The sequence below is a fragment of the Lissotriton helveticus genome, chromosome 4_1 (assembly GCF_964261635.1).
Source record: "Lissotriton helveticus chromosome 4_1, aLisHel1.1, whole genome shotgun sequence".
Classification (NCBI taxonomy): Eukaryota; Metazoa; Chordata; class Amphibia; order Caudata; family Salamandridae; genus Lissotriton; species Lissotriton helveticus.
In genome coordinates this window covers 1,878,800,835-1,878,825,320 of record NC_136063.1, presented here as the reverse complement: position 1 = coordinate 1,878,825,320, position 24,486 = coordinate 1,878,800,835, and the positions used below count along the sequence as shown (strand labels likewise).

The 24,486-nt window shown below is 43.1% G+C and overlaps 1 protein-coding gene across 1 annotated transcript in view; it reads left to right on the top strand.

Annotated features, from left to right (window-relative positions):
- The window catches only part of LRCH2 (leucine rich repeats and calponin homology domain containing 2), a 973,671-nt gene that overhangs the window by 762,469 nt on the left and 186,716 nt on the right, over positions 1–24,486 (top strand). The window contains exon 16 of the mRNA XM_078688532.1: positions 11,895–11,952. Within this exon, the coding sequence (XP_078544658.1) occupies positions 11,895–11,952 (58 nt within the window). The remainder of the gene's footprint in view (positions 1–11,894; positions 11,953–24,486) is intronic.

The following is a 24,486-nucleotide window of genomic DNA, read 5'->3' as shown; positions in this document are numbered from 1 at the left end:
ACCTTGAGGAAAATTACGCACTGTCTTTCCTTGAAAGCCCGTAAACAGACCATGGTGGCCTTAGTTACATCCCGGTTAGATTACTGCAATGCGCTCTACTCGGACATCAACATAGACCTGGTACAACGCTTGCAGACTGTTCAAAACGCGGCAGCTAGGTTTATCCTTGATGTCCCCAGTCGCTCTTCTGCCACTTTAGCTAGGAAGAGTTTGCATGGCTCCCGATTCAGGCCAGGATCTCTTTTAAGATCCTGTGCCTCGTCTACGGGGCACTATTGGGAGAAAGCTCTGAAGGTATACATTCTCTGCTGGTTCCATACACTCCCAGCAGAAACCTACGCTCCTCCAGCAAGAATCTGCTGACTGTTCCTCGGGTTCGTAGAGTCAGGTGGGGAGGAAGGGCCTTCTCTGTTCTGGCCCCTAAGTTGTGGAACACCCTCCCCCCGTAATTAAAAGCACAACCCTCTATCGGACCCTTCAGGAAGGCATTAAAAAACCTGGCTTTTTGCAGAGGCATATCTGTAAGCTGGCTCTCGGCTCCCATATCATGTTTTCATTTCTGTTAGGCGCCTTGATGCCTATGGGCTAAGTCTGCGCAATATAAGACTGCCTTCATTCATTCATTCATGGCACTACTGCCTAAATGTGGATGCAGAAACTGATGCCGTGTTGGGACAGGCAGTCCTGAAAACTTGTTTCATTAAAGGTGAGCCTGCTTCCTGCTTTGTTGTATATTTTAATGTGTAGTGCTTGCTATTCTGATCCAAGTATGTGAATATATAAAAGATCCAACGTTGGAGAAGAAATTAGTTTCTTACCTGTAACTGCAGTTCTCCAACATTGGTATCTTTTAAATATTCACATGCAATTCTCCCTCCTCCTCCTCGGTCAGAGGCTCATCATATTTGTTCTGACATTTGTCCTTCACCGAAATCTGAGCTAAGGCGGCCTCTAAGCCACATTGGCTGAAGTTTGCGTTCTTTCGAATGAGGTGAATGTGCTACTAAATAATCTATGTTGTTTAAGGTTTATGAACTGTATATTTTCGGTATATCTTAAACTGTATACTATGCTAGTGATTTCTAACCTGACGATGGGGAATTATTCAAGCATGGTAATATACATATAGGTGGTGTTTAGTAGTAGAAAGGAAATTGGATAGCTAGAAAAGGAAACATTTCTTACCTGTGACTTTCGATTAGAATCTTGGGTACCTTGGGTAAGTTAATAAATACCCTGCGCTTTGATCAGCCACCAGTGAATATAAACCAAGTAGTGACTTAGGTCTGCTCTAATACCCTCAAAAAGAGTTGTGTAATAGCTTTGGTGGCAAATGCTATCATCAATTGACATATTATTCTTTAAATAGGCTCCTGCATATCTGACTAGGTGCTGCATGATTACCTTTTTACTATATATAACAAGGGGAACCCAAAGTAGCGATAGGCTTGGGACCTTGGGAGTATACAATATTTAAAAAAACAGTGGTCCCAAACTTCAATATCAATTTAAAAACGGAGATACAAATAGACCAAAATTGGAATCTTTGTTCAATGTCCAGCCGGACATATTTTAATAATAAATATAATCAAATGTGGCATAATATCTGACAATTTCCAAGTGGAACACAAGCCTGTGTCCAGCTGCCACATATACACAACCAAAAAACAAACAAACAAATACAAGGCAGGGCAAATGTCTGTAAATTAAGCCAAAAATTAGAACAGACAATTAGTTGAATACACTTACTGTGATTTCCAAATAGAGAAATATACAAATCATCAGGTGTAAAAGTGTCGACGACGTTTCGATCCTTATTTGATACAGGACCATCATCAGGACATATCAGTGCATGCCTTTACTGGATATTTTAAAAAATTAGCCGTACATAAATAACACCAAAACATACAAGTAATGAAAACAACACAGTGCAAACAGAAATGGGAAAAAGAAAAGGAAAATTCAAGGATTAGTGCTTTTCAAAATTACCATCAATAACAAACCATTACAGAAGCAGAAGGAAACAAACCGTGTACACTGAAGTATATACAACTCATAGTGTGGATTTACAGGAGCTCACGGACACAATTGACCTAGCACTGTAAGTCAGTATCTAAACATCTCAGAATTTATAGCTATGTAAGCATCCATACATAGAACATACAATTATCAAATATAAAAGGAAATTCCTATATCTTAGTTTGGAATGGACCACTTAAATAGGGCACAGAAAGGATGTAGGGCACACCCTTAAAACATAAAGTAAATAATCACCACATACCTCTGGTTGTATTGCACTCTCATAACATTATTTGGGGGAGGGTGACCAGTTCTCATCTAGAATAGCATAAGAGCGAGGCTGTAAGTCCGAGGGAGATATACATGCGTGGTCATTAATTATTAAAAAGTGTACAGGGAGTGTAGAATTGGTCCCTAAACACCTAGTGGTTTACCTAATGTGGGCTTCTCAGATTTATTAACAGGATTGTGGGGCAGTATCGATGGCCTTAGTATCGCGCTCCTACAGAGAAATAATGCAAGAAGTGCTCAATTTATCTTACTTCACAAAGTTTAATAACTAACAATACAGTGCTCGAAGTGCGTCTTACCAATAAATTAAGGAAGCGGCTCCAAAAGTGGGGAGTCTTTTTCGTCTTTGTACGTTTTACCGGCGGAAAAACAGAAATTCAGTATAACTTCCACAGACGTGTTTACTTAATTGCTATCCGGTCATAAATCTGGGGAACAAACCGGAGAGGGCGTTCAGAATCGGTAAAAATATTATTCGTTCGGTATTGACAGTTAAATATAAGCTCAGATGGACTCGCAGCTTACCAGAAATAAAGTATGGAGCACCCGTAATAGGGGATCTGATGTAGCCGGCGAGATAATACTCGATCTGTGCACGGAGGCAGAGTACGTTGTCAGGTGTCGCATGGTCAAAGTCATGTGACGCGCAAAAATAAAGGAGGGACATCCAATGGTCCCAATGGGTGCCATCTTGTAAAGAGGTGTAAACACATCTTCCATAGAAAGAAAAGAGCAATTGGGCATTATACTGCAGCAATTTTTCGTGCCTCATATCCTCAATCTAATGTGTGGTATTAAGTCGTCATACAAAAGTAAAAAAGTAAAAAACGATTAAAAGCCAAAATATAATAACGTGTGGGCGCTAACAGCCTCCTTAATATCAAATTAACCAGGCTGACCTTAAGCCATCTATCAGCCAGATGGAATGTTTGTGCAGTCGTTTTTTGGGGGATGAAAACTACCAAACCCACATTGGGGACAGGGCTTTCAATTTAGGTGGCCATTTTGTAGTATAACTAGCCCAGCATTCATAGGTGGCCCTATTCCAAGTCCTAGCCTACTGTTATTTGAAGCACATTAACCAATTACATTTAAAATACAAGGAATGTTACCCTTATTCAAACATTTTGCGCGAATCTAAAGTGACAATTGTCTCAGTAAACTTACCAACCACCCAAGTCTACAGAATATTTATACATTGACAAAAATCCAAAATCACAGTATACCATTACCATATATTTGAAGCAGCAAAAATAATTGGACCAAATTACGAAGCAAGCTGAACAAGAGCCTTATATCAGATGTCAAGTTTCAGAGTTCAATGGGTATTAGGGCAATGAGGTCCAGTCCTCCAAACGATTAAGGCCAGTATGGAGCAAACTACACAGGAGCCTTATATCAGAAGTCAAGTTTCAGAATTCAATGGGTATTAGAGCAATGAGGTCCAGTCCTCCAAGCGATTAAGGCCAGTATGGATACTTTTGGTTCTTAGGATCCATTTTAATTCCTCCTTATTCAGTAAACAGCCAATGTCACCTCCCCTTGGAGGGCGTTTTACTGCATCAATGATTGTCCATCTCAGTTCGGATTCACTGTGGTTTTTCTCGGAGAAATGATCCACTAGCGGTGCATTGGGTGTTTTACACCGGATCCGGCTCTTGTGTTGTCCAATACGGAGGCGGGCTTTTTGTGTAGTTTGTCCTATATATATTAAATTACATGGACAGAAAACCGCATAGATAACATTAGAGCTGTTACAATTTGTAAAATGTTGTCTACGGAAAGTTAACTGTTGAAACACAAAGTCTTTTCCTTCTATTGTGCTCTCACAAACGATACATGAACCACACTGAGCATGACCTGTTAAACGTGGGAGGCTCCATATATCCTCCAGTGTATTCCCAATTTTTTCTGATGGCAAAGCCGCCCTCACTAAATGCTCCTTAATATTTTTTGACTTTTTGAAAGCAAATAATGGGTGTTCCAAATTGAGGGACCCTACATTAAGTGTATGCCAGTGTTTACTCACACTATTTTTCAAAGCATTTGAAATTGGTGAGAAAGTTGTAACGCACACTATGCGGTTCTGTGTAACAACCCGGAAGACCAATAGTCTCTGGCTGTGGCTCGGTCCTTGAGCCCTTAGGCCATTATGTAGATTATTTTATAAAGGAATTTGTTCCAAACACTCAGTGCTACATACGAGACAGTATGGGGATGATCAATTTGATCGAAGATCATCCCTATGATCCCACATCTGAGGTACTTTGTACCTTAGATGTGGAATCTTTATATACTAATATTCCCCAAAGAGACTCGCTTTTGGTTATAGAGAAGGTGTTGGATTCCAGACCACGCCCACATGCAGTACCAACTTTGTTTGTCTTGCAATTGCTGGAGATCTGCCTCACAAAAAACTTTTTTATGTTTGAGGACCAATTTTATGGCCAAGTAAGAGGGACATCGATGGGAGCAATTTTTGCCCCTAACCTGGCAATCCTTTATATGGACCACCTGGAATGTCATCGGATCCTGTCCTCTGTGAATCCCTTCCACAGTGCTATTGCACTGTGGAGGAGATGTATAGATGACATTTTCTTGATTTGGGGCGATTCTATGGAACTTCTAGCTCAGTTCCACCACTGGCTAAATAACAACTCTAATGGCCTGCAGTTTACCCTATCTACTAACGTACGTGAAATATCTTTCTTGGATCTAAACATTTTTCACCATGAGGGAAAACTGATTACAAGACTTTACCGAAAGCCCACTGAGCGTAACACATTGCTCAGTTATCAGAGTAACCACCCCAGCGCCTTACGTGACTCTCTACCCTTCTCCCAATTTCTACGGTTGAGAAGAAATTGCTTCCAGAAAGAAGATTATTTCAGAGAAGCAAAGACTTTATCTGCTAAATTGCTAGTGAGAGGGTACCCTAGAAGACTGATTCGACACTCTCTTAAGAGGGCGTGGTACTGCCCACGAGAAACATTGCTCGAGCCAAAGGAGAAAGTTACACAGAACCGCATAGTGTGCGTTACAACTTTCTCACCAATTTCAAATGCTTTGAAAAAAGTGTGAGTAAACACTGGCATACACTTAATGTAGGGTCCCTCAATTTGGAACGCCAATTATTTGCTTTCAAAAAGTCAAAAAATATTAAGGAGCATTTAGTGAGGGCGGCTTTGCCATCAGAAAAAATTGGGAATACACTGGAGGATATATGGGGCATCCCACGTGTAACAGGTCATGCTCAGTGTGGTTCATGTATCGTTTGTGAGAGCACAATAGAAGGAAAAGACTTTGTGTTTCAACAGTTAACTTTCCGTAGACAACATTTTACAAATTGTAACAGCTCTAATGTTATCTATGCGGTTTTCTGTCCATGTAATTTAATATATATAGGACAAACTAGACAAAAAGCCCGCCTCCGTATTGGACAACACAAGAGCCGGATCCGGTGTAAAACACCCAATGCACCGCTAGTGGATCATTTCTCCGAGAAAAACCACAGTGAATCCGAACTGAGATGGACAATCATTGATGCAGTAAAACACCCTCCAAGGGGAGGTGACATTGGCTGTTTACTGAATAAGGAGGAATTAAAATGGATCCTAAGAACCAAAAGTAGCCATACTGGCCTTAATCGCTTGGAGGACTGGACCTCATTGCTCTAATACCCATTGAATTCTGAAACTTGACTTCTGATATAAGGCTCCTGTGTAGTTTGCTCCATACTGGCCTTAATCGTTTGGAGGACTGGACCTCATTGCCCTAATACCCATTGAACTCTGAAACTTGACATCTGATATAAGGCTCTTGTTCAGCTTGCTTCGTAATATGGTCCAAGTATTTTTGCTGCTTCAAATATATGGTAATGGTATACTGTGATTTTGGATTTTTGTCAATGTATAAATATTCTGTAGACTTGGGTGGTTGGTAAGTTTACTGAGACAATTGTCACTTTAGATTCGCGCCAAATGTTTGAATAAGGGTAACATTCCTTGTATTTTAAATGTAATTGGTTAATGTGCTTCAAATAACAGTAGGCTAGGACTTGGAATAGGGCGACTTATGAATGCTGGGCTAGTTATATCTCCCACTACAAAATGGCCACCTAAATTGAAAGCCCTGTCCCCAATGTGGGTTTGGTAGTTTTCATCCCCCAAAAAACGACTGCACAAACATTCCATCTGGCTGATAGATGGCTTAAGGTCAGCCTGGTTAATTCGATATTAAGGAGGCTGTTAGCGCCCACACGTTATTATATTTTGGCTTTTAATCGTTTTTTACTTTTTTACTTTTGTATGACGACTTAATACCACACATTAGATTGAGGATATGAGGCACGAAAAATTGCTGCAGTATAATGCCCAATTGCTCTTTTCTTTCTATGGAAGATGTGTTCACACCTCTTTACAAGATGGCACCCATTGGGACCATTGGATGTCCCTCCTTTATTTTTGCGCGTCACATGACTTTGACCATGCGACACCTGACAACGTACTCTGCCGCCGTGCACAGATCGAGTATTATCTCGCCGGCTACATCAGATCCCCTATTACGGGTGCTCCATACTTTATTTCTGGTAAGCTGCGAGTCCATCCGAGCTTATAACTAACTGTCAATGCCGAACGAATAATATTTTTACCGATTCTGAACGCCCTCTCCGGTTTGTTCCCCAGATTTATGACCGGATAGCAATTAAGTAAACACGTCTGTGGAAGTTATACTGAATTTCTGTTTTTCCGCCGGTAAAACGTACAAAGACGAAAAAGACTCCCCACTTTTGGAGCCGCTTCCTTAATTTATTGGTAAGACGCACTTCGAGCACTGTATTGTTAGTTATTAAACTTTGTGAAGTAAGATAAATTGATCACTTCTTGCATTATTTCTCTGTAGGAGCGCGATACTAAGGCCATCGATACTGCCCCACAATCCTGTTAATAAATCTGAGAAGCCCACATTAGGTAAACCACTAGGTGTTTAGGGACCAATTCTACACTCCCTGTACACTTTTTAATAATTAATGACCACGCATGTATATCTCCCTCGGACTTACAGCCTCGCTCTTATGCTATTCTAGATGAGAACTGGTCACCCTCCCCCAAATAATGTTATGAGAGTGCAATACAACCAGAGGTATGTGGTGATTATTTACTTTATGTTTTAAGGGTGTGCCCTACATCCTTTCTGTGCCCTATTTAAGTGGTCCATTCCAAACTAAGATATAGGAATTTCCTTTTATATTTGATAATTGTATGTTCTATGTATGGATGCTTACATAGCTATAAATTCTGAGATGTTTAGATACTGACTTACAGTGCTAGGTCAATTGTGTCCGTGAGCTCCTGTAAATCCACACTATGAGTTGTATATACTTCAGTGTACACGGTTTGTTTACTTCTGCTTCTGTAATGGTTTGTTATTGATGGTAATTTTGAAAAGCACTAATCCTTGAATTTTCCTTTTCTTTTTCCCATTTCTGTTTGTACTGTGTTGTTTTCATTACTTGTATGTTTTGGTGTTATTTATGTACGGCTAATTTTTTTTAATATCCAGTAAAGGCATGCACTGATATGTCCTGATGATGGTCCTGTATCAAATAAGGATCGAAACGTCGTTGACACTTTTACACCTGATGATTTGTATATTTCTCTATTTGGAAATCACAGAAAGTGTATTCAACTAATTGTCTGTTCTAATTTTTGGCTTAATTTACAGACATTTGCCCTGCCTTGTATTTGTTTGTTTGTTTTTTGGTTGTGTATATGTGGCAGCTGGACACAGGCTTGTGTCCCACTTGGAAATTGTCAGATATTATGCCACATTTGATTATATTTATTATTAAAATATGTCCGGCTGGACAGTGAACAAAGATTCCAATTTTGGTCTATTTGTATCTCCGTTTTTAAATTGATATTGAAGTTTGGGACCACTGTTTTTTGAAATATTGCATGATTACCTTTTAGCAGGAGCTATTTCATGGGGACTTTCAATCATAAAAGTGGCTTATTGCTCTGTCGATTTAGATTTGCAACTTTATTTTGTCTATTTGTAAGTTTGAAAGCGACTCTTCTTTTTGTGTTAATGAACATAATTAAAGTGAGCACCTTCTCTTTAGGGGTCGCCTGGCGTTGCAGCGCGAAGCGCTGCTGCTAGCGAGCCTTATTGTCGTTGTCTTCCCTCCCCAAGTGGCACAGACCGGTGCACGAGCAGACTCCGGTCTGTGGACGTGCTTCTGAGACGCGCTTGTTTCTCTGCACTCCGCCCACGACCTCAGCCAAGGCGTAGGTGGGCAGGTCGGTGGGAGGGGCCTGGGAGCTCTCGCTGCCTGTGCCTGTGCACAGCATCAGCAGTGCGAGCCTGGCTGCTTCTCACGTCACCATCGGCCTTAATCAAGAGCTCTCACGTCAAGGTACTGTGTGGGGGGTGGCCCACCTCCCGCACAGCGGGGGCCTTGTTACCCTTGTTTAAATGTATTTATGAAAACTTCCCAACGTGCTTAGTTTCTTCTCGCCACTCTACTCCTAAAGTGCCCCTTGCTAGACCCGGGGACCTCACCTCTCATTTACACACGCCATCTTCATGACGAAGGCCTACTCTTTCCCATCGCGTCGATGACTCATTTGACGAAGTTTTGAGTGTCTTTAATCATGTTTTTAGCAGCAGGGTGACCACTGTGGCCATCTTTTTGCCATTCTTTGCATTGAACAGCGAAAAGTCCCTTGATTCCCAAGATAAGCGCATTACTTATGTTTGGGGCTCGTTTTGTCTGTAGTGCCAAGAATGCTCCGGGTGAATGTTGTACTTGGATAAGATGAACCCCAAATGTGGGAACATGCTGAGGTGTTGGGCCTCAAGGGAATGGAGTTCAGAATAGTCTTGCTCAAGTGACACGACAGATGGGCTGTTTAGTCCTGGGAGTAGGTAGATACATGTACTTCTGTCGGCACCTTTTGATGGCACGTGGCATCTCCGTAACTTGGCTAATGGGGTGCGCGGTCCCCTACTCATGGAAACCTTGTTGTGGGTGTTGGCGCCGTGTGTGTCGCCTCCGTTTAACGGAGTCACCCTCACTCGCACTGCTGAGGCAGATGCAAGGTCCAACGCGAGGAAGCCTGGACATCGAGGCGTCCACTAACTGGTGTCAGGGGGCGAGGTCCCTGTATCTCAGTTAGCAGTTCTAAGCATGCTGGGACTTGTAGTTTCACTTCTGTCACAAGTGGCGACCTACTCGTTCCAGCATGCCTAGCACTACTGATTGCTCAAGACTGGCCTACCCCGCCCCTCACCTAGGGAACACGAAGGTGCACACGAGCCTCTCTCTGGCACCCTGGTTCATTATTCATATGATATTAAGCACTGAACAACAGCACAACCACCTCCAGTAAACACTGCACGATCGCCCACAGCTCAGCAGCTTAATGCACCTGCTACAGAGTATGTGCCGGTCTCAGAACCCTCTTCTTCAGCGCCTCACAACAGCCAGCAGCGAGTGCCATATTCTAATTTATATATTGTACCCGGCTCAATGGAACTGCGGGAAGTCCTCGAGGATCTGGGGGTAAACCCTGCCTGCAGCTAATGGGACAAAAATAACCATTAGGCAGCGACTGCTTACCTTCTCCTGTGGCTTAGTTGCGACGCGCTAACTTGTACTGACCCCTCCCCCACCCCCAACCAAATGGTACTCTTGTTATCGACATAGGAGGATTAAACGTGCATTAGTGCGCGAACCAGTGAAAACCCACACATCTCTGTTGTCAGTGCATTCGCCATCCGAGCTATTACGCCAAAGCCACCTTCAAAGAGAGTCAAGAAGCAGCTTCATCTGCGCACATTTCTTAGGCAATCAGACCGCTCAAGTCTTCCTGAACTTGGGAATATTTCACTGCCTGGTAATCAGGGCTTTAAGTAGGCCGGGTCCGTGCACCAGCAATCTATCGAAGGGGGCCTGGAAACGGGTCTCTATTGGGCTCTTTTTTTCCGGACTGCAGTGACAGCAGGCACATCGGTGTGCGAGTGCTCACACTGCTCACTTCTCACTACTGGAGAAGTTAAGGCATGACGTCATGCCAGGTGAGCGTTGTAGGGGAAGTCAAATCCTCTAAAGAGAGTAATTTTCTCTCTGGATTCCCCTTCTTTTGTTTGAATGGCGCCTGGTTTCCTACACGGGTGATTAGCAGCCCTTTACAAATACTGATTGATTGACTGATTACCGCGTGGCAGTCAAAAGGCATGCTTTCTTCAAAATGTTAGTTGTCTGCCTAGCTTACCGACCCTGATTTGCCAACTCTATCCCTCGTGCACATTCTAAGTACACTCGGTGCACCATTCTTTCCAGTATATCGAGCCAGTCACATGTATCAACTTGTGATTGCATTGGACACAAAGACCAGCAGACTCACGCTCAACCCAAACATCGATATCATGCTAACCCTTGTCACAAGGACACCTCTCATGTTATGAAATATGCAGGAAAATACAACTCACTCGTGTTCCTGAAACATGATAGATTACACACACTGACCTTGTCCACCGTTGCACATGTGTGACTGATGTCTGTTGACCCATCAGTCTTTAGGCCACTGTAGACCAAGCAGTGCCAGTGGAATGACATGGTCAGACTAAGACTCGATTTTCTGGAACATGAAAGTCCTGCCCTAAGTCGCATGCTGACGTTTCTGTCCTACCTCTATGAGCTGCATGCACATTGTAACTCCTTAATTGCAGATGCATTCAGCATGTGGGTAGTGCAGGATAAGTAAGTTCAATACAGTTTCCTTCTGCAGTGCCACCTTAGTTGTGAGCCAATTGCCTTGAGTTCTTCCAAAAATACGCCAGTATGCACACATCTATTCATGACGGAAGGGTTGCTACAAACGTGAATGTCTTAGACTCAGTCCTCATGATGATCACTTGCACCTCAGCTATCGGGGTCGAAACGTTCTCATCATTAGAACTTTGGACTGGCTTACATTACTCTGACCAAGGGAATGAATTACTGTAGCTATTTTAAAATCTTCAACAAAATCTCGAAGAGCCATTGCTTTTCACCTGCTGCACCGATGTCTTTTAGCGCTTTTTGCTCATTAAAATCAAGTGAACACTATGCTGCTTCACCTTTCACTATTGTACCACGTTTTTGGCCTTGTTCTTCTTTGTGGGTACAATATGTTTTTTTACATTTAATGTAATTCAATTGCAGTTCAATTTCCTGTTGAACAACTCAAACCAGTGCTTTAAATTGCCCGGTACTGTCTGGTATTAAGTACTGGTACTTTTTTATTTTGAGAAAGAGAGTACCTGCACTTCTCAAGAGTGACGTGATATTTTTAATTGGAGTCTGGAAAGGGGGTGTTACACATAGTGTTAAACGATATGTACATAATGTGCTGCATGGCTAAATAATTTCAAGTTTCCTAAAGGCGAGACCGTTGCATTGTAAATGCTTGTTCTGAATTTCTTTTGTTATTGTTGTTTTTGTACCACTGTTGCATATTTGTAGGTAATTGCAGCACTTCAAAGAAATAAAGTTTCCTTTGAAACGCATTGATAAATTCAATTTTGTTCCATAACAGGAATGTGAAAGAACAGATGGTAATTCTCATACTCCCTTTGGTTTAAAGCCTAGGTCCGGTAAGTCTGCGTATGTAAACTAAGAACAAATCGTTGTCTTAAGTGTTTTTCTTTTTCCATTTATAGCGCCCCACATTGCCTCTGCCACTTTTGACTTTGGTATTTAGAGAGAGGGAAGGAAACATGTGTTTTTTACATTTAGAAGTAATAGATTTGTAACACATATTTATTAAGTGCTAATTGCATTCTGTTTTTAAAAACAAGCATAGTCTGTATGTTTCGCACTGACTGCCAATCTTTTGACTTTGCCAGTGCTTGTTTTGTTATGGTTTTTGGAAAAGCATATTGATGGTGTGGGAGTTTTCTGGTGTTGTTTACACTTTGTTACTGTTTTAATTACTGCATAAATACTTACACATTGCCCCTAAGTTAAGCTTAACTGATTTTGTGCTAGGGTACCAGAGGGTTAAGCACAGGTTAATCTAGTGACTTTGTAGTTCACCCTGACAAGGATTTTGTGTAGTGCTTGGGAAAGTTCCCCCTCCTCTTCAATCAAAAACATAGTTTCTTACACTAAGCATACATCAAATAATTATGTATTTATGTTTTGAAGCATAAAATGTGGTCTTGTTTTTTGCAGAATCGATCAGATCATGCACTCATCTTTGGGACCTCTCATTCTAGGCCCCCTCCTTCCAAAATAACTAATATTATTTTTTGTAAATGATAACTAGGGAGCCTTTATTTCTCTATATTTCATATTTCCCAGGTTTCTTTTTTGGGTTTATGTGCTTGGCCCTCTTATGTGATTTTACCAAACATCTGCGGCATCATCTGCTAGGACACTGGTACCTCAAATGGAGAATTGAAGGCATCTACTGTTTTATGACAGTATGGTCCACCGACCACTCCAAAGTAGCTCCTATCAATAAGCGACAAATCTTTAAACGGCTACATGAATATTGAAGATTACAGCTATCCATTTCAAAGTCTCAGTGAAACAAAGGCAGGCTTTGCAGTGACATTTCCATTATAGTCCTAGAGGAACCTCCTCCCCATCTTCGGTGGTGATGGGTTCTTCCCTGTTTGGTAAGGCATTGTTGTTTCACATGCATAAGTAGTCAATATTTCTTGGTGCCTACAGCAGCTGCCTTCTTAGAGTTCACAAGGTGCAAGCACTGGTTTGACTGCTATTTCACCTTACTCTCAGACTTCCCAGGGCTATAAGTTTACACTTATAATTGATTTGTTCTTTAACGTAGTACTCAATGGTAGCCAAAAGGGATGGTGCATGGCTGGGAGGCGTTTGTACAATACCCTCCATGGAGGCTTGGGGTAGAAATGTAGATTGCCATAGGGTAGTAGAGAAGGTAGTGTTCACCTGTGGATATCCCAAAGGTTTTAAAAGATCTAGGAGCCATGGGAGAAATTCCACCGCCTTCACTGAAGAGGCGGAGGGTAAATAAATGGTGCCTGTACAAGCCATTTCTCAAGAGAGCTGACTTCATGCAGGACTGTGCAGCGAGGTGGGGAGAAAATGCTCTGTAGGGACCTTATCATTAGACTGTCCCTAGGTTTAAGTGAATTAATTAACCAAATGTGGTGGATATTCCTTCCTGACACTGATTGCCGAAGTGTACCTGTATTGAAGAAAATTAATAAAATGTAGGCAAGAAAGTGGCTGAGCAGAAACTGGCCAGGAAGCTGGCTTGTGAACTGTCAATGCATTGTGATGTAGAGTTAAATCTTCAAGTCTTTCCTTAATTGGAGCTGCGTTGGGACACTCATGATGGATATGGAGATGTTATTCTAGAGCCTGGTTGCTTAGATGAAACAGGTCTGCTACCTTATTTGTTTTCTTTGTTACACTTCTTAGTCTGCAATCTGCCCTGGATGAACATGTGTCGAGAGCCCTCAGAATTGGTGAGCATGTCTGCAAGATAAGCGGGACTGCTAGTTGGGATGGCTATATAAACAATGTAGCTGCTTTTGCAGATGGAGCAGGCCGGCAGGGGGGAAGGAACCATGGAAATTCCTTCAGAATGGGCTGATATGATACCGCTACAAGTACAAAGATCAGTGGGCTTTCTGTGCAAGTTAAACACAGAGGTTCAGGATAAACTCTGACTATATCAGCACATCCTCCTCTTTGGCCTCCATCATCCTGTTTTTTAGAAGGCTGATAAGAGTAAAGTAAAACCTCCCCCCAGGCTTCACATTCCGATGTGCTGTTTCACATTCTTCTGTACAAACATCTTTTTTAAAAGTGTCTAATAGCATTTTTTGGCTTAAATCTTGTTAAACCCCTTGGTTGAAAATACTTACTTTGAATCTTTATTTTAAAAGGAAAACACAAGTGAAACGAAATAGATGGTGTTTTAACTAGTTGTAATTTTGACACTGCTTGGTCGTCTCGGCTGCCCACTGTGAAGGACTAGCTGGCTGATATATCATATTGTCAAGAACATCTTGAGGACTATTGGAATTTGAGGCCAGCATGGTACTGTCCCAGAGATACATGGAGCCCCTTTGGTGCTTAGATAACACACTCGACTTGGACCCACGAAGAGGCAGAGGCCTGACCTGGTGCGTTGCCTTCTATGATGGGCAACTGATGTTCAAAGAGGAATGCACTTGGGGGCCTCAGAGGGATAAATTGCGCTCCACTCTAACTGCTCGATGCCCTGTCTATATATCAAACTGCATGAGCATACATAATGGGATGTCACTGCATACTTTGCCATTTCATTACCTCTTCTATGTTGTGATGCGTGAGCCGCATCAATAAAGAATAAAAAGAATTGGCACTGTTCCTTTATGGTAGCAGATTGGTTAAAGGGGACATGGGACAGTGATGCAGCTCACCTGTTGCCAAAGCAAAGCCGATTGTAAAGTGCGAGAGAAGGACATATCACTGTCTCTCCAGGACTGAGTCCAGCATGAGGGCTGAGGGGGCACGCCTCCACCTCAAACTTCAAAAAGACCTCCTTTAACACAGTCAAGGATTCCTCATAGCAGTCTTCCCTTTCAATGAACGTCAAGATGCACGATATCAAGGAGGATTGAATAATGGAAGTCTGTCTGTTGACTTGTTGATAGTGATGCCTCCTTCATTGGGAAGAGCTCTTGGGACATGCACACTTTGCCTTTGGACCATGCTCATATTGAGTGTGCTTTCTTCAGCATTCTGAGACCGAGCTGGGCAAGACAGTGGAATCTCTGACACAGGTTGGAGCCATCCATCCAGTCCCCCTCAAGGTGTGAAGCTACTTATCTTAACGTGAAAGGGTTATTTTCACCAGAAGGTACACCATATCAAGCCTATGTTTATGTTTTTGATAATTTGTTTGTAAAGCATGTACAGCAAAAGCTAATCACTTCTAAGAGCTTGGCAAAGGCATAAAATGGGCGCGATGAACCCTCAATCACTGCTAAAATAGACTAGGGTGATTTAACAAATGCAACAGTTATGCACCTGGAATAAAAGGCCGGCACTAGCTACAGTGACAATAATAAAGTAATACGATTCAGACTTTGCCATGGTGGTTAGGGCAAATTTCAATATTTGCAGTAAATTAATGATTGCAATTCCTGTGAGAAGCCACTTTACACTGAAGGTTGGATTAAGTTAGATTTTAGTTTGCATCTAAAGAGCGTGAGCGATCCAGAAGTCTGAAGGATGGTTGTTTCAGACTTGAGGTCCTATTATTGCTATTCTTCTGCCACCTCTATTCTGGTGTCTAGATCTTGCTGTTGCTGTGAGGGACGCGTTAGGCAGCGTGGTTAGTGGTTGATTATTTCAACATGGAGGTATTTTACGGCAGATACTTCTTTACATTAGTAGGCCAGTGTTGGAAATGGGATCTCTGCTTGGCTAAGGATTGTGCCAAAGTCAGGCAGAGACCACCACTCTAGTCAGGGCCTGGGAGTTACACGCCAAAGATAACCTCCTTGATAGCTTGGCACGAGCAGTCAGGCTTATTCCGGAGGCAATGTGTAAAGCGTTTGCGCAATACGCACACAGCAACAACATACTAGGCACACCCCAAAAGGAACTCCATACAAAGGTTATATCAAAAATAGCCTTTGTATTATCATAAAACACATTATTATAGTAAGCACACAATATACACTGCGCCAACTGGCACTGGGCAATATTTACAGGGGATTATATACACATGGTGGGGCCATTTGGACCACCTTCATATCCATCAATTAGTAAGGATAGTAAATGTAGAACATATAATAAACCTAGAACACACCCAGTAATTACTGGCAAACACTGTACTCGGCATCATCCTGTGACATAAACCATATTATGCACAGTATCACATTAGGCGTGAAATATATTCTGCACCACCTCATAAGCCTAAACATATTAGACCATCACCTCCTAAGCATAACTCACATTATGAAATAATCTCACTAGCATAAACCACAGTAGGCAAATAACCTCATACCTAAACCATAGTAGAGAATAACCTCATACCTAAACCACAGTAGAGAATAACATAACACAGTATGCAAAACCTCATAATCATAAAACCACATCTAGAGGTATAAATCAGGGTGCATAAATCATAGTACATGAATCACATTTCCTAGCACCACATAAATCACCTTAGGGCCTGGCGCCCTACAAACCTAACAGTCCCCCTGGCCAACTGGCCTTCTCAAAGGGCCTCAAATGCCCTATGTCCAAACGTCAGGGCTGCTGCCAAGGCAGCGGAATCCATGTGCGCACCTGCGCAGACCTAAACGTAGCAGCTAGCACTAAGTGCTGCACAGCTGTGAAAGTACAGGGGCAGAGAAGTGCATCCCACTCCTATCTCCTAGCAAAAATGCCCCCAAAGGAAATATGGCCTAAACGTTGCAGCTGCCCACTACTTGCTGGGCAGCTGTGAATATCAACTGTGGGCACTCACTGTGCCCTTCAAACCAATTTGCCCAATCATTGCAGCTGCCCTCTGCAAGCGGGGCAGCTGGGATAAACAAACTGAAGGGGCCCTGGCACATGGGCAGTGTTACTCTGCCTTGATCGGCATCCCCCACATAGAGCTCTTCACTCACCGGCTCCTGGGGGGATTCTGCTCTCTTCTCTTTGGGGTCTGCGGGGGGCTTCCCTGAGCTTCACGGGAGCCCTGCCGACCAGCTGCTCTACCGGATTCCTGCCGGGCCTCCTCTCTGGCAGCAGGACCACACAGGTGTCATTTGCAGGACTCACACCGCGGCTGCGGGAGCCCTGCCTCTACGCTGTCGGAGCTTCCCTCCAGCCTCCCGCAGCCACGGGGGAGGCGGAAATGGAGCCCGCGAGGCACCCTCACACTTCAACAGCCCCGCCCACAGTCAGGCGAACGCGCCTGGCTTCCTGGTCGCCGCACCATCGCTGCGGCCATTTCTCCATCCAGTAATGCGGGGTGGGCACCCGTAATTTGAATATAAAAAATAGGCGGGGTGGGCTCCCGCGATTAGAATATAAAAAAATAAGCAGGGTGGGCACTTACGAAATAAAGTAAAATGCGAGATGGGCACCCGCTGCTTAGGCATCACAAGGGGAATCCCTACGATGGGGATTCCCTCTTAAAGGGGCTGCAGCACAGTGCTGCGCAGCCCACACGGTCTTCTGGGGAACAGTAAAAATAAAATGCTCACAGGGCGCAGGATGCGTCACAAAGTCCTGAAGGTCCTGGAATAACCAGCAAAGCGCTCCCAGGGCGCCGGATGTCCCATCAAGTCCTTAGGGATCAAGGGAGTAATGCAGGGCAGAGCCCAGGTAGGCAAGCCCTCATGGCAGCTCCCCTGGGCACCAGCTGCAGCACGTCCCCAGCAGGACCAGCACAGCAGAACTGAACATCTTTATGGGGTTACAGCCCCTATACTTATACCCAGAATTCTTTTGTCTCAAGTGCAGGGCATGGGGGAACCAGATGCAACTTGTTCAGGGGGAATTGGAGCACAGTGTTTTGCAAGCTCCTCTTCCCCTTTGTCAGGTGGGGGCTAGATGATCAGACACACCACAGGAGGCAGAGCCAGCATTCACTAGGGCAGGCACCATCCTATTCAGAGTCAGGGGATTACCCCTCCCATTACTCCCAGCCCAGATGTCCTATTCAGCCCAGCGCTGACTCATCCTGCCCCCCCTGAAGCCACACACACCTCCCAGCTCCTGTCACTCACAAGCCAGACATGCAATTCACATCAGGCAGGCAGACACATAGCACACAGAAATGCCAACTTCTAAAAGTGCCATTTTTAAAATAACCACCGTCAATTTGTGTGCACCATTGCGCAGCATTTATTCACACAATTTCATACATACCAGACTTGACCACACTGCTCCTCTAATAACAGGAATTACCACTGACACACACTGATCAAGGAATCCCCAATGCATTCCTATGGGAGAGCAGGCCAACCTTATAAATGGTTAAAGTGCCCAGAGGCCTAAAACCACCATTACCATGTATTGGGAAAAGGCAAAAAGTTTAGGGGCGAACTTGCCAAAAAGGGCCAAGTCCAACAACCAGGCAGAGGATTTTAAATTAGATGTTTTTCTGAACAGGAAGCCAGTGGTGTTTGTTTAGTTGGATTGCTGCGAGTTGTTTTTTTTTTTTTAAATAGAGTGGCCCATTACAATATAAGCTTTATGCAATCTATTGATGTGGCATGTTTCATGACTGGCGTATAGGCTGTTAATATATATTTTGCTAGTTTCATATGAAGCAATGTGGCTTTAACTACTGCTTCTTCCCAAAAATTGAAGCTGAGGTCAGGGACTCAAATGACATTCAAGTTTCTTACTTTTGCTTGGATGGGGACAGTGGAGCAGAGACCTTGAGGCAAAGGGAGTTGCTTATTTTGGAGGAATATGGCTTCAAATACTGCAGCTATCTGTACAGCATTCCAACTAGCCCCTAACTTTTATGACAACCCTTTTACCATGTGTTGGGGGCAAAGAGTAAATTGTCTTGACGAGGTGTTGTAAATTTAGAAAGATTGTTTCACTTTTAGACTAATTTACTTTGAGGCTATTGTGACCCATCCAGGCTTCAATGTCTTGAATCCAGTTAGAAATGCTGAGAATTGGTTGGATCCCCGACACCTTATGGTAGATTTGGTTGTCATCCAGGTAGCAATGGATATGATGGGTTTGAAGGATATTCATGAGGGATTTGATGTAAACATTAAATAGTATGGGGACAGTGGGGCTCCATGGTAACCACCCGTGACTAGGATGTATGGTGAGGACAGGTATCCAACTGTTACCCCAGTTTATTTTTTTATTTATTTCTTTATTTACTGGGTGGGGGGGACAGAAAAGTTGTTAACCATTTGACTGCTTCATCTGAGATACAGGCCACTGATAGGTGTCTATGTAGAGATTGTGTGGTCTACTATGTTAAATGGTACTGGCCGGTCAAAGAGAATGAGCCTATACTGCACATTCAGGATAACAAGATTTTGTTGATTTTGGTATCTGTCCATGTTTAGGCTTGAAGACTAATTGGAGGGAATACATGAGGGTGTCTTTTTCTACAAGCGTTTGTATATTGAATGTTACTACTTTTCTGGTGCTTTCGTTATACATTGTATTCCAGCTCTTGTGCGTGGGGTTGGGGTCAGTCGTGTCAAGATTTAATTTTATGAAGCTGGTGGGCTCTTTAGGGGATTTTATCCTCTCTCTCCCTGGTGAAAGGGTGCTGTTCAGAGGCATAAACACAAACTTCATCTGAACCCAGGATGGCAGGCCAACCCATTTCCCTCACTGCTGGAAAGTCAATCTGTGCCTATGACACCCCCCCAAAACCTTTTGCTGACTATCACTTGGGGCAATAGACTGACTGACCCTGGGCTCTGCCTAACCAGGTCCAGGGCCAGTGCTATGGTGAAAGAGACACATTTAGAATACAGTGAAAACACATACATACACTAGGGTACACTATGGGTTCGAGTACCCCTGTGATTTGCATGACCTACCCTATAAGGCTCTAGTACACAACAGGGCAGGGGGATTGAAACTACCTATCGGTTCCTGGTATATAATAGAGCATGGCAGTTTAGAGGCCAGCAGCACTTTCTGCACTTGCATGTGTGCATTGCTGAAGCCTGAGGTCAGTTTAAAAGTAGCCCTGTGTTGCAGTACTACTTATATAAAGTAAATTGTACCCAAAGTCGACTTTGGTGTTTCGGGCACTTACAAATGGTCATCCTACAGTTTTTGGGCATATTGGGTACCCGCAGGGTCTCCCCTAGGTGTCCCAGGGTTGGGAAACCAGGTATGTATAAGGAAGACCCTGATAAAATGAGTTTTATATGCCCTGGGTTAAGTTAAATGGCACATTTTACTCCCCACATTGTGATAAAGTGCTGCTCAAAATCGACTTTGGTGGTAGGAACACTGGTGAGGGAGGATCTGCAACATTGTTACATATTCAGAACCCCTAAAGTCTCCCCTAGGTGTTCCTGGGATGGATGTCCTGTAGAGATATGTAGAGTACTTATAAAATATGTTTTATAAGCCCTGGTGCTGGAAAAAGGGCCCAAGTCATTTTCCCCATTGTAAATCCCATGCCACGTAGGCTAACATGGCAGGAAGTTATTAACTAATAACTCTTGATAGGAAAAGGCTAAAAATACCATTCCAAGACTTCGTAGAATGGTATTAATAAAACCAACAATATTATATTGTTTATTTTCTTCTAAAATGTACATACAAGAAGTTATAAGACGTTCTTGTTTGTAAGCCCAAATTCAACCTTCCAGTGGTCTGTCCTAATTGGTCAGAGTTAAGTGGATTAGCCAGGATCTTTGAAGAGGTGATAAAGAGCCCCTGGGGTTGACCAGCTCTGCTGGGAGGGCAGTGTCCTGTTGCACAGGAATGCCAGAGCAGGGGGCGGAGTTGTCAACAATGGACTTCAAGGGAAGGGGAAGACATCAGTGTCATTTACAACTCCACTCTTTTGACCTTAGCCAGATGCTAGGATTGAGGAATGAGGAGATGGAAAGGGGGAAGACTGGAGATTAGCCATCCTAGGGGTGTGTTTAGCCAACTCTTCTCTCCCTGCTGGAAAATCAGCCATTATGAATTTGGAAGAATTGGTGCACTCTGGGACAAAATAGCGCCACACTCTGCAGGAAGTAGTCAGGCCTTTGGGCAGTACCCTGCAGCCCATTGAACAGAAGTGACCTCCTGATTGACACAGATAAATTGGAATAAGTATCTAAGCAGGGCACAACCTCTCAGATCTGCTGCTTGAAATTTAAGAAAGCAAGACAGGCCATTCTGGAAGTTTGATGTGCATTTCCTAAGGCCTGCACTCTAAAGACTGCACCATCTGAAACTACACCCTGTGGATTACCTTGCTGTAAAAAGGACTCAGGAGTGGATTCCCTGCAAGCTACAGGTTAACAGAGCTCACCTGGAACATCACCACCAAGAATCCTCAACCTGGAGAACTGCCACTGGATTTGTAAGAGTTTTGTCCAAGTGGATTGCGGGAAATGAAGTCCTCAACTTTCAAGGACCATCTTGGAGCTCCCAGACCCTTGGAGTGAGTTTGAGACACTTTGGAACCTTTGGGGAACTTCAGGAAGAAGTTCCAATAGTTTGGAGCAACTTTGGAAAAAAGCTCCATAAAGGGAGCAACTCAACTTGGTCTGCCAAGTCGCCTGCCTTCAACCGCAGGTCGGCCTGCCGTCCAGGTTTGCCCCGCTGAAAAGCTCCGTAGGTTATACTTCCTTAGTTTGACCGGGAGTAGTGAAAATCCGAGGCCAGCGAACCATCACGAAATCCGCCCTGGTGATGAGCAACAAGGGACCTCACGAGATAAAGTTCTATGAAAGTTTCCAAGTCCGAATGAAGAAAAGGTGACCTGGAGCAACCCCGAAAGCCACACCGCCTGCCTTCAACCACGTGTCAGCCTGTATCATTGGTTTGACCCGTTGGAATGCTCTGAAAATGGGGCTTCCATAAGTTTGTCCTGGAGCTCGCCGCAAGGCAATCTGGCAGACCCTCATCGAATCTGGACTGGCTGAGAGCTTCGAGAGACCCGGGGAAGAAAAGCTCCTGAAAAGTGTCGGAGTCAGAAAGTAAAAACTGTGACTGAGACTTACCGGGATGGGTAGTTGCCCAGGGCTCCATCGCGGTCGGCCTGAAACTTTGAATTTGACCTGGTCTATCGTGACAAGATATCCTGATAAGGCGATATATGTTTCTATGTGCTAGAAATTGCTAAATCTTTGAAAATTCATATCTCCAGTTCCCTACACTGGGTTTTTGTTGTTTTGGGTCATTTTAAAGATACAAATGTTTTCCATTTTTATAAATTAGGGGTGGATTTCTATTCGGTATTGTGTCTTAATTATGTACTGAAATTTTGTTTTTAAATGTTTTTCATACCTGTCTTTGAAGTTAAGCCTGCCTGCTCGCAGCCAAGCTACCAAAGGTTCAGCATAGGAATACTTTTCTAATACCTATTCTGAGCTCTATACTGTGTTAATGGCCTTATTGCCAGAGGCAGATGGACATTTGCCCATAATAATAATCCACTTTACAACACTCACCCTCAACCTTTTATTGCTTCACCTCTGTGTGCTCTCATTGCTTTTCTAAGTCTCACTTTTCTTCTCCGGGAGGATGTCTATTCTGGGAATTTAGTTTTCTTTTGCTATTTCTCTCTTTCCTGTTGCAGAAAACACCTAACCACTTGATCTTTGCCAGTAGAACACCACTACCTAGAAAGGATATGAGATCCTGTCCCCTATCAGATATCAAACATCTTCATATTCGACTTTCTGTAGAATATATTCATCTGACAGTATATCTACATTTAAAGAAGTGGAGCAGGGACACCTTGAAGCTGAATATTGATCTCTCAACTCTGCAGGTTCAGGCATCCACAAAATGTCAATCTTGTGTCCAAAAGTAGCATCGAACCCATAGATAATTTACTTTCACCAACCTGTTGTATTACCAGGAATAGTAATATAGGGCTCCTAACTAGGACACTCTCTTTTTGCAAGAGCACCCTGCCCTTGAACTTCAACCACTCCTCCTTACAAGAAAAACAAGAGCATACCGTGCTTGGAGAAGAATGTATGTTCATGTTTGTTCACATCACTAAGTGATGCAAGCTCAACATTTGTTTTATTAACTTGCTATGACAGCTGTTTCTGTAACTTGCGGGAGAGTTCTCTAATCTACTGCCCCACGTAAAAAACAATGGATTTAACCCAGATCTTTGACTGGTGGGAAATGCTTGATTTGTTCAGCATTCCGTCAATCATTTATTATTTTTCCCCATGAAAAAGAGGAGGATTTCAAGAAGGTTTAGAAACAAGGCATGTTATTTTGTGTCAGTTTTTAGCAATTCAAGGATGTGGTGATCCTTCTATTCGTTGCTATGCCCATGGCTTAACTATAGCACGATTCTTTCCATGCTCCTTATTGTTTAAACCAGGTGACCTGCAGTAATTGCTGGTTCAGGAGTGTCCTTGGTAGGTTCACAAAGTCTGGATCAAGGCCAGATTTCCTTGATAGTCATTGGCTATATAAATTATTTCCGTTTTGAATAATGTGATATGAATTTCTTATGTTAATCAGAGTTTGATCCTCGTGATATTGGGCAACCTACGTGCCAGGTCTTTTTTATAGTCTTCCTCTTTGTGACCCATGTAGCCAATTCAATAATAATTAAAAATATAAGGGGATGTCCTGAAAATAGTAGGCTAATGAAATAAAAACTATTTACCAAAGATGGTTGTACAAGACTTTTGGCAGAGGCTTCTAAAGTGAGCCCCAATTCCTATTGTTTGTTTGAGTATAACAAAGAACAACCTAGGTCTTGACTATTATAAATAGCCTTCCATTGAACTTGTGCTCTATAATATACTAATAAAACGAATGATTTAATGCGTTTCAGAGAAAAAAGTAGCAAACTCATTGTTAGGAATGGGGTCTCTAGTTGGCAGAGGTCAAAATAGGAACCCTTTCTTCTAGTCAGTGTAAGGGGGATACACTTTCTAAAAAAAAACCTGCTCACCCCCTTGGTAGCTTGTTACGAACAGACAGGCTTATCCCAAAGGCAATGTGTAAAGTATTTATACCAACACTCATAGTAACACAGTGCAAACACCACAGAAGGACACCACACCAGTTAAGAGAAATAAAATATCTTTATCTAAACTAAACAAGACCAAAATGACAAAAACACAACATACACAGTTAAAAATATGACTTTTAAAAAGGTTTTAAGAGCTTGTACCATAGAAAACTATGGATGTGTGACTTATCACCAAAGTACCTGTAGTTGCGTCAAAGTTCACCCATCCAAACAACCTTAGCGTTGGAAAACAAAGAGATGCGACACTCCTGAGACCTTGAGGAGGCGATGCGACAGTCCCGCTGCACGCAGAGGAAGGGTTGCGTCGATTCCGGTCAGTAGGGGGAGTGAAGCATTGATTCTTTGTGCCGGTTCCGGTCCGCAGGTGATGCGTCGGGAAAAGCGTGTCACACAGGTATGATGTGTGGATCTTCGGGATGCGTCAGCGATCGATGGGGCGGTGTTGCGCGGTGCTACGTCGGACCTCTTCAGC